This window comes from Camellia sinensis, chromosome 3, assembly GCF_055761805.1.
Source record: "Camellia sinensis isolate YWXY chromosome 3, ASM5576180v1, whole genome shotgun sequence".
Classification (NCBI taxonomy): Eukaryota; Viridiplantae; Streptophyta; class Magnoliopsida; order Ericales; family Theaceae; genus Camellia; species Camellia sinensis.
This window is the reverse complement of record NC_138963.1, coordinates 214,027,379-214,037,368: the sequence shown is the minus strand read 5'-3', so window position 1 is coordinate 214,037,368 and position 9,990 is coordinate 214,027,379. Positions and strand designations below refer to the sequence as shown.

At 33.1% G+C, this 9,990-nt stretch overlaps 2 protein-coding genes and 1 long non-coding RNA gene across 4 annotated transcripts; 1 reads left to right on the top strand and 2 right to left on the bottom strand.

The window, feature by feature from the left end:
* The first annotated feature begins 116 nt into the window (after positions 1-116).
* On the top strand, positions 117-2,467 carry LOC145823091 (uncharacterized). Its single transcript, XR_014365225.1, has 3 exons — positions 117-603; positions 683-890; positions 1,028-2,467. It is a non-coding gene; the product is annotated as an uncharacterized LOC145823091 (long non-coding RNA).
* LOC114299083 (isoflavone reductase-like protein) lies at positions 608-4,316 on the bottom strand. 2 transcript variants are annotated; one of them, XM_082922220.1, is made up of 5 exons: positions 3,210-4,316; positions 2,986-3,123; positions 1,969-2,206; positions 1,666-1,869; positions 608-1,576 (listed from the first exon to the last, which is right to left on the bottom strand). In XM_082922220.1, the coding sequence occupies exons 1-5, from the start codon at positions 3,390-3,392 to the stop codon at positions 1,413-1,415; spliced, it is 927 nt and encodes a 308-aa protein (XP_082778346.1). In that variant the 5' UTR covers positions 3,393-4,316; the 3' UTR covers positions 608-1,412. The 2 variants fall into 2 exon arrangements, with proteins under 2 accessions (XP_082778346.1, XP_082778347.1); XM_082922221.1 differs by having other exon boundaries at positions 2,986-3,158; positions 3,258-3,963.
* Positions 4,317-4,422: 106 nt separating this feature from the next.
* On the bottom strand, positions 4,423-8,491 carry LOC145823090 (uncharacterized). Its single transcript, XM_082922223.1, has 4 exons — positions 7,069-8,491; positions 6,850-6,980; positions 6,303-6,436; positions 4,423-4,775 (listed from the first exon to the last, which is right to left on the bottom strand). The coding sequence occupies exons 1-4, from the start codon at positions 7,118-7,120 to the stop codon at positions 4,616-4,618; spliced, it is 477 nt and encodes a 158-aa protein (XP_082778349.1). The 5' UTR covers positions 7,121-8,491; the 3' UTR covers positions 4,423-4,615.
* Positions 8,492-9,990: the final 1,499 nt, after the last annotated feature.

Below are 9,990 nucleotides of genomic sequence, written 5' to 3'. Positions count from 1 at the left end.
GTTGCACCTCCCTTTTGGAAATCCAGTTTCACTATTTTATTCATTCATTCAGAGCTTCAATATATTTACTTGATTTATATGAAGTTGATGTTTCAAAGTGAAAGGTGAAGACCTAGAGGTTCATCCATCTCTCCCCTAAGCTTGTATCCTATTTTCTTTTGATGTTCTTTAAAAAGAACCTTGGTTTTCTTCAGATCTTTGGGCAGTTGGGATATATGAAAACCCAATTACTGTTATTACCTTTTTTGATACTGGAGCAGCTGCACATACGAGTACACTCCTCTTGCTGGGGTCATTCATAGTAAAGCATTGCAGTTTCTTTTGTTTTCCTCTGTACTAAATTAAAAAAAGAGAAAAGAAAAAAAAAACCTTAATCATATCTCGTTCTCTTTGGAAATCCTGCTAGCATGGCCATTGAGCCAACTGCCCTGAAAACCCAGGGGCAATTGGATGAAGATTGTTCTGGAAAATTACTGCCTCCTAAGTTGCAGCAGACCTGGACTTGAATACAGTTAAAAGACTGGTGGAGTGGAATCTTAATCAAAAGCTCAATTAGTACAAGTTACAATGACTCGCCAACTACCGAAATGCACAATTCACAAGGTCATTGTCAAGCTAATCAATAATAGATATCAATTTTGAGTATTGGTTAACAACTTTATGACATTGAATTATAAAACAGGGCCAGCTAAGTGAGTAGAGGTCTTCTCCTACAATCTCAAATTGCTACAAAAAGAACTCTAAAACAAGCACTCTGCATTGTCTTCCATATTTTCTGCCACAAATGAATGGGAGAACTTTTGTTTTGATACTGTTCTTTTGGGCTGTCCTCACAATTCCTATGCTTGTTCGCTTGTCGGCTTCTGCAAAACCCACATTAAATTTTAAAGGTACATCTTGCCCTTCCCAGGTCTTATTATAGCCGGAGGCTCAAGCACTAAATCTTCATTCCATTAAGGTGAAGTTATAAGGGTTGTTTTTTCTTCTGTTATGCTCATGGAAACTTGGATCTTTCAATCTTTTACAGGTGAGGAAACAAAAGGAACAAAGGCTGGACTACAGTTGTCCAGAAAAGCACTTGTAGTCACAGCACCGCCACAGGCACCACAGATTCTGCCTGTTGCACCAGCACCAGCACCCGCACCCATAATCCAACCACAGTTTGGAACGAAGAGGCTTATGAAACAATGACACTGGGGGATCGAGTTGAGTTCAAGTTCAATAGCCGTGCACAAGATTTTTGTCAAGACTCAAAAGACTAACTCCATTTGTTCAATGAAAGAGTTCGAACTGCAATGATGGTGGTTAGTTCATTCATTTCATAAAATTCAGATTTTCTTACATGAATCCATTGAACCCAAAACCTCTCTGTTTTCATTTTAGTAACAACAAAAGCAAAAGTTTATAACCTCTCAAACAAACCGATCAAGGTATTCTTCCACAGTCATGTACTTGACATCTGGAAAAACCCCAGAAGCCTCAACCCCAAATGCGGGCTCAATCTCAAAGTTGTTCTGATCTCCCTTTGCAAAAACAGAGTGGTTGATTGATAATATCATTTCGTTGGTTGGGGACTCTGCATCAACCGTAAGATCCAAAACAAATTAACATATGTTAATCACTTTACCACCATTCTAAAAAAAATGTGAAACATTAGATTTTGACCTTGGATTTGCTTCAGAATTTGCTCCTCTGGAACATAGATTCTTTGAAGGGTCAGGCCAATCTTCTTCTCCCATAGTGAAACAAGCTCGTTGAACGAGTAAATGTTTTTAGGAGGCCTGATGTATAGGATCTTGTTCAATGTTCTTGGGTCATCCACAGCTTTGATGGTGTAGGTACCAATGTCATGTTCCTCATTGAATGTTGCTACAAGTAAAACCAGTGCAGTAAGAAGATAAAACAAGGCTAAAATAAAAGTACAAAACTCAGCTAAAGAGAGATGAGTTAAAAGAGATAATTTAATACCTTTGTGATTTCCATCCCCAAGAATGGTTACTTTGTCTCTAGGAGGAGCAGTGAGTCCTGGCTGTTCAAATGTAGGGAGAAAACAGCCGGCGAATTTGTTAGAAGACACATAGGTGTAGGGAATTCCCTCAGCTTCAACAGCTCTGCGAATTTGGGCTTTCATTGCAAATGCAGATTTTGCTGGCTCGACTGCATTACTACGATCCACATCATTTCCAAACTCTGAAGGGAAGAACCTCTACATAATTCAAGAAAACAGTAAGAGCATCTATAATCCAGATAGCTTCTCTAGAGACCAGAAACATGTCGAGAAACAAGCATAAAGATTGTTCTGTGTATTCTAGGTTCCCAGTCATCGACCTATTTTTCACCAGTGAGGAAAAGAAAAGACCATCTTATCATATGATTTGACTTCTGTAATGATATCAGAACTACAATATTAAGTACATTATTTATAATATCTCAATTTTTTATACTAATAGTATTGATATTCAGTGCATACCCTTAAAGACTCCAAATTATTCAATAAAAATCTTAATATTCATATTCTTGACTATACTCAACTTAACCCTACAAAACCCTTTTGTTTTATCATTATGCCCAATCAAGATTATATGCTTGACTACATATCTGAACAATTATCGCAAAAGTAAGTGTTGACGATAACTGATTAACATAAGTTGTAAATAGGGGTGTGCATAGGTTGATTTGGAGAAAATATTTTCAATTAAACCACGTTGACTATATTTTCACTCGCCATGGAACCTCACAGCCTCTAAATCAGCAGGTCAAACAGAGAAAAAAACAAACTGACCTGTTGTATGGATTCTAGGATAATCAAACAGAGAAATTCACTAAAAATCAAACAAAATTATTAGACAATGACCTTTAACTCTGATTTCAAAGAAGAAAAAAAAAAAGTATTTGAAGATTGTATCAATTAGCATAGCATCTTCTTCTTCATCTATCCCAAACTGACACTGGAGAATTCTCGAAATATAAAGAAGAAAAACCAACCATGATGTTTCGAGCTTCTTTAATGGCCGCAATGATCTTCACCTGATCTTCTATCATTGTGCCTCCTCCAACTGCTGATATCACCACATCCACCTGCTTTATTGCCCTCACCAAAGTACCATGATCGTACACATCACCCTGTTCCATTCCATTCAATTATATGTATTTAACATCTGCAAATATAAAAACATAGTTTAACATATAATCATGAATAATTTACAGACATGGAGCATAGTGACCCCTGAGTTCTTGAAGAAACCAATGAGTTTTGCCTTAAAAGGGTCTGAAATTGTGGTTTCTCTAATCAAAACGAAGGTGGGGTGGCCAGCCTTGGAGCTCGCTTCCACTATGAATTTTCCAATGTACCCTGTTCCACCGATGATGAGAATTTTGCTTTTCTCGGCCATTTGTTATTTTCCGGGAAAGTGTAGGAACAGAATTGATCTGTAATAATTTGTGAGAACAGAACAGGAACAGGGGAAGGAAGGAGAGAGGTAGACAGTTTTGTCTGTTGTATGAAGTGGACCAGCGCGAGCCCAATTTAGTAAGGAAAAATATCAGTACGAAAATATTTGTTCATTGTTCCATTGCAAATCATTGAATTATGTTTTAAGATTTTATTAGGGTTTCACATCCCATTGGGACTAGTTAAAAAATAAAAGATAATATGTGAATAACTAAAGTGAAATATGAATATTGTTGCTCCATATTATGGTTGTCACATTTTCATAGAACGTAAGTGACTTAAAAGTTGAATATGAGGATTGTTCTAAGTGGTTGGTGGATATACTCTCTACACAATTATTCAGGGTTTAACTCTTGGGATCAGGTCATGAGCAAGAAATTTTTCATGAATTTCCTAATCCTGACGTGGATGACCTATCTTTGATCGGACCGGGAAAAAAATTAGTTGAGGTGTGCGTAAGCTAGAACGAACACCCCTTACCGTGTAACCCACCCCCCTCCCAAAAAAAAAAATTAAATTATCACTACTCTTTTATTATGATAATCACATTTTATTTGTCACATAATATCTTATTTTTTTCATTAATAATAAACATGACTAATAGAACTCATTAAACCAATACAATTTGTGACATAAAAAATGATAGATGAACATCTTTTGATATATAAATGTAGCCATCATAACATTATTAATCAAATAAATAGTGAAGGGAAAAAAATAATTGCAATTTAGTAGTTATGTTTTATGAATTTAAATTCTCTTTAAAAGTACATGATTAAAATGAAAATCCCTATGCCAATGCATACGGTTGCAAATCATTAAAATACCAGGTGAAGGGCAAAAACATTTCACTATCATGTTCTGATTAGAATAAGAGTGACAACACTTTAATATGGATTATATTTCAAGTTCTACATTGTGTGCACCAATATTCAAAATTTTGAGCCATCAAATTGAACAAGAAAGAGGCCTTGACAAAATCTCATCATTATAGATTTAGCTCACTAAGTACTGTACAGGTCAAGCAGCTGAACTCTCACACAGACAACCCCTCTTTTACTATAGTCTTAGTTTGGAGCACAGTTCCAAGGTTGGACATACGTATAAATACATAAACACGCACACACATACGTTAAGATAGGATACATTAAACAAGATCCTAAATCATGTACTGATTCCAGTGGGAGCTTGTGTGTTTGCGGTGGCGGTGGAGGTGGAGGTGGCGATCCCTGCTACGTGGAACTGTGATGCATACTTGTAAGCAGGGACTTCTGATACAATTACTGGAGGTTCATTCAAAAATGCAGAGTTGCTCCTAATCCACCTGCAAATAAATATGCAGCTTTTCATAATGTTAGAAAACATTCTTAGGCTATGTTCGAAGTATGAATTTAAGTAGGGATTTGGAAAGGAACAAATAAAATTTAAATAAAATATTAATAAAATATAATTACATTTCATACCCTTTTCTTTTTTTTTTCCTTTCCAAATCTCTCCCTAAATCCATACTCCAAACATAACCTCATGTGTATATAAGGATAATCAAATTCCTACTCTCATACAATAAGCTTTCAACTCCTTTTGAAAAAAACATACAAATAAGGGTCAACATTAGGCTGGCCCAGCCTGAAAATTTGGTACCCAAGCTCGCTCATGGACTAAGCTCACCCAGGGCCGAAAAACTAACGGGAAACTAATTGTCAGTGGGCTTTTTAAAAATTAATTGTTGATTAAATGATAAAATTTATCACTACATAGTTTAATATTGGTAAAGTTTATAATTAATTTGTAAATATTTTTAAAAATACACTGTCATGTAAATTTTCCAAAAACTTAAGGCGAGCCTTGCTCAATGAGCTAATAGGTTAGGTCATGGGTTAAGCCCAACAGGCCAGTATTCGGGCTTATTTTTAGAATTTTTTTTATTTTTCTTATAATCTGTTTGGCGAGATGATGGGCTGCCTCTCATAAACCAACGGTTGGGTTCAAGATCTAGGCCCAACCGCGATCTAACCCTCATTTTGTGCTAGTGCCATTCAATGCTAGTGCCATTCAAGTAACGGACTAGGACTAGATATAAACGTGATGGGCCGGACAGGCTTAGGTTGAGCCACCGGACAAATGATAAACCTTACCTATAAAGGTTATGGATAACAAGGGTGTTTGTTTCAATTTTTCAAAGTCAACTTATGATTTTTAATTTTGAAAAAAGTTATTTTGGACTGTTTGATTAAACTTATTTTAAACCGCTTCTGATTCTAATAGCTTATTTTAACTCAAAAAAGCTGATTCTGAAAAGCTGCTCACCCCTTACTTCTGATTATCAGCTTCTGCTATGGACATGTTAATTTATGGTTATATTCTTAAATTTTTTTATTTTTTATTTTTTTAAAAATAGAAAAAGACTCAAATAGACTATAGATTATTATTATTATTTTTTTATGAGAAATGTAGACAAACAAAAAATAAAAATTAATTAAAAAAGCTATTTCACAGCTTATTTAGCAAACACTAGTCAACAACTTAAATTTATAATCCAACAGTTACACCAAACAGATTAAACAACTTCTGATTAAAGTCATAATCTATAATCTGTTAAGATATAATCTAAGCTGTTTTAACAGTTACACCAAACGGAATATGAGTTTGTTGGTGCCCTATCAGTTTGAACTCTGAACATTTTCCTATCCACACCTACCCTAAGGTGTCACTACAAGTCCACTAGCCAAACCCAAGGCCTCGTATTACTTCAAGCTTCCCAACAACCTAAACTGAATGAAACAAACTGATTTTAATTAAGAAAACAAAAAAAACAAAAAACCCACTAAATCTTTGAATTTCAAACACATACCATCCGTTTTTCATTATAAGTTTCTCGAAGCTTGTTTCAGTTTCCATTTGCAGCGGACCATCCTTTGTGTTGGACAAAGGCAGAGAGCTTGACCTCTGAATCTTCCTTTCGGACTCCTCAACTGTGCTTTTTTCCTAGTACCATAAACATCACAAATCATTCTTCAGTTTTACATGCATATAATAAAATAAATTCTGTTTCAATGTCATTTAGATTCAACACACAAAAATAAATATAAAATAATCGGGCAATTTTGAAAATAAATTTTACAATCATAAAGAAAAGAGTGGTGCTACCTCCTATCCTAATTTTGTCCCCCTATTCCACATAACACACTCCTCTCTCTCATCTTTAGCCTCTCTAACTCCAGTGGATTTGGAGAGCAAAATTAGGGAATGAATCATTGTTCTAAAGAAAATTACAAATTTTAAATTACTGCATATAGAGCATGTAATTGTCATCCAATTGTCTATCATACCAACTCCAAAGTGATATAGAAAGGAACTTCAAAGTAACTGACTTTTTGATATAGAGATCACTACTACACCTGAATCTGACTAGTGCTCTTCATTGATATGTCATAAATAGCTCTAAGACGTTCTTCCTCAGCTTTCTTTTTTGATACCCAGTAAGCCTCTATTTCCTCTTTTGTCAATGACCTGTTCCTCTCAAATTTCTCTGCAAAAATTACGCACTTGATTAATCAGAAAACCCATTAAAATCAAGACTACCATAAGAAAAGGGTTGTAAGTGATTGAGCGCTTACCAGTTCTAGGATCATGGACAGTTGAGTTCCAACCTGCCATTAGAGAACCCATTTGCTTGAATTGATGAGATTTAACCAAACACAATGCTGATAATTTGTGTTGATTCAGAAGCAATTCATGAATCTTTTATAAAAAAAGTCATGGTGATTTGTTGGTGGGCCCTATGTATCTTGATCTTATCCCCCAAATGATTTACCTTGGACTTTAGGTAGTGTTTGTTTGAGATATCCTTTATTTGTACAGCACGAAAATAGGACCATGTTATTAGGAACAGCAGTGGTTGAGACCCAAAAGGGTCATCCCACGACCCATTTGCTCTGTGATTGGTTAATTTTTTTTTTTTTTTTCAATTACCAGTCCCAACATAGGTCCGAATCATTTTTCTATTAGGAATTGATCCTTCCTAACTAAGATCAATGAGACATGAAATAATAAATAAGGAAAAAAAAATGAATCAAACCAATCACATACACAAGAACACACTCAGAATAGGGCTACGTCTAGTGGCTGAGTTAGGAAATTAAATCAGAATGTGCACTTATTAATTACAACTTTATTTTTTTTTTCCTATAACCAACCATAAGAAGATAATAATAATTTTTGAATTAATATTAAGTACAAAAACTTAACTAAATTATTACAAAAGTATTTCACATAAAATTTTACAATTAATTTCGAGTAAAATCGAAAAGAAAGTATTACGTGTAACTAGTGTATCATGGACAATGCAAAAAAGCCATATATTTAAGTCGTAAAATAAATTATATAATGGTAAGATAAATCAAATTTTTACAAAATTTGAGTAAAAATTTCATATAATAATGATATCACGTCATTATTGATATATGATATCACCAACTAATAGTAAAGTAACCCATGAAGGGTGAATTCTACATTCAAATATAACTAATAATATTTACATATTATATAGTAAGATTAATTATACTTACATATCAATAATGATGGATATTGTTTTTATATTGAGATTTTTTTACAAAATTTTCATACATAAAAATATTTTTTGTTGTAGTCATTTTATTTTTAATAAAAAATCACTATAGTTTTCATAATTTTTAAAATGTCCTTAACATTTTATTCTAAATATTATTTTTGTTTAAAATTTTATTTATATGCATATATATATATATATATATCTAGGGGCACATGACCCCTGTCATCATGTGGCTCCGCCACTGGTTACCTCCACATCTATTATAATTTTTATTATGAATAGAAAAATATAACTCTCTTAATTTAAAAAAGACATCAATTATCTATTTATAAATATAAATTTAAAATTACACAAAAGCAATATAAAAATTATAAAACTACTCAAAAAATTTCCGCTGGGGTAAAACCCCCTGGACCCCTTCCTTGGGAGAGGCTCCCAAACTCCCTATTAGACCCAATATTTAAGTGAACAATAAAATTAAATGAACAATGCTTAACAAGATGGACCGACCCACCGACCCAACACAAGTTCCACTAGTAGCAGTGGATATTCTTAGCAGTACACAGGTTTATATAAAACTGTGGACGCAATTATATGCAAGGTGCCAAACGCAAAGCAAGATATTAAATACATGACACAAAGCCTTCCTCAATTGGTCTGAATATCTTTTAATTAAAAAATACTAAATACATAAATGAAGACTTATTCAGTGTAAGCTAAGTTAAAAATTAATATATCGACGTATATAATAACATTATAAAAGTTTAAATTTTTTAAAATTAGATTACATTATATCAATTAATATATATAATTTTATTCAAAAGTTAATGAGTAAAAAATTGCAGTTGAAAATATTCTTCTTTTAATTTTTAAATAATTATTATTTTTATCTTATTTAAGATATTTTTATCTCATAAACTATATATAGAAATTTAACCAACACTAATACAAATTTTCAAAATAAAAAAAATTATATGTAACTCTCATAGGTTTGCATCAAACACTCTCACATTTAAAAATATATATATTATAAATAATTCTAATAAGTTGTATCGACAGAATTTTTTTTATAAAAAAAATATAAACAAATGAGCCACAAACAAGATAATATTCATGAGTTGTCATATCACCTACTCAAATACAGGTAAAGAATTCTATTCAAACACTCTCACATTTAAAAAAATATATACATTATAAACAATTCTAATAAGTTGTATGGACAGAATTTTTTTTATAAAAAAATATAAACAAATGAGCTACAAACAAGATAATATTCATGAGTTGTCATATCACCTACTCAAAAGACAGGTAAAAAATTTTATTTTTTTAAACAGAATTGATTGACACCAGTTAAAAACACACCACTAACGGTTTTAATAAATTAAAAAATATTTAAAAAAAAAAAGAGAAATCATCACATCAAGGAGGAGTCACCTCATTAGTATTTTCCCTAAGAAAAATGTTTGGGAGCACTAAAAGGGGATCACTAAATGGAGCACTAATGATGTGGCAGTGGGCCTCGCCCACTTTCTATGCCTTGTTTTTATTTTTTTATTATTTTTTTTGTCATTTCCAATGTATTAGTGCTATTAGTGATGTATTTTTTAGTGGTCTAAATCATTGTTGTTCCCCCTAATACTCCTTTTTTAATACTCCCAAACATTGGGTGTGTTTAGTAATGTTTACGTTTTCAGTTTATATTTATAAAAATTTTATAAACTGATCTTTGTTTATTTTTAGAAAAACATAAACTACAAACACGTTTGGTAATTGACAAAATGTTTTAAAAAAATTTAAAATATAAAAAAAAGTGAGAAATGGCAAGTGGTGACAAGTGGCGGCGGAAGACGGTGGTGGAAAGTACTGACGGTGGGTGGTGGGTGGTGGCGGGTGGGTTATGGTAGTGGGTGGGTGGGTGACGGTGTCAGGTGGTAGGTGGTAGTGAGTGGGTGGTGGTGATGGTGGTTGC

What these genes read in the sequence shown, in the direction of transcription:
- LOC145823090 (XM_082922223.1), bottom strand. Translation starts at nt 7,120, where the DNA reads ATGGGTTCTCTAATGGCAGGTTGGAACTCAACTGTCCATGATCCTAGA. An exon ending in TGTCCATGATCCTAGAACTG is followed by an intron (nt 6,981 to 7,068) that starts GTAAGCGCTCAA and finishes TAATTTTTGCAG; the next exon opens with AGAAATTTGAGAGGAACAGG. An exon ending in CTTATAATGAAAAACGGATG is followed by an intron (nt 4,776 to 6,302) that starts GTATGTGTTTGA and finishes ATTTATTTGCAG; the next exon opens with GTGGATTAGGAGCAACTCTG.
- LOC114299083 (XM_082922220.1), bottom strand. Translation starts at nt 3,392, where the DNA reads ATGGCCGAGAAAAGCAAAATTCTCATCATCGGTGGAACAGGGTACATT. An exon ending in CAGGGGTCACTATGCTCCAT is followed by an intron (nt 3,124 to 3,209) that starts GTCTGTAAATTA and finishes GGAATGGAACAG; the next exon opens with GGTGATGTGTACGATCATGG. An exon ending in AATTCTGAAGCAAATCCAAG is followed by an intron (nt 1,577 to 1,665) that starts GTCAAAATCTAA and finishes CGGTTGATGCAG; the next exon opens with AGTCCCCAACCAACGAAATG.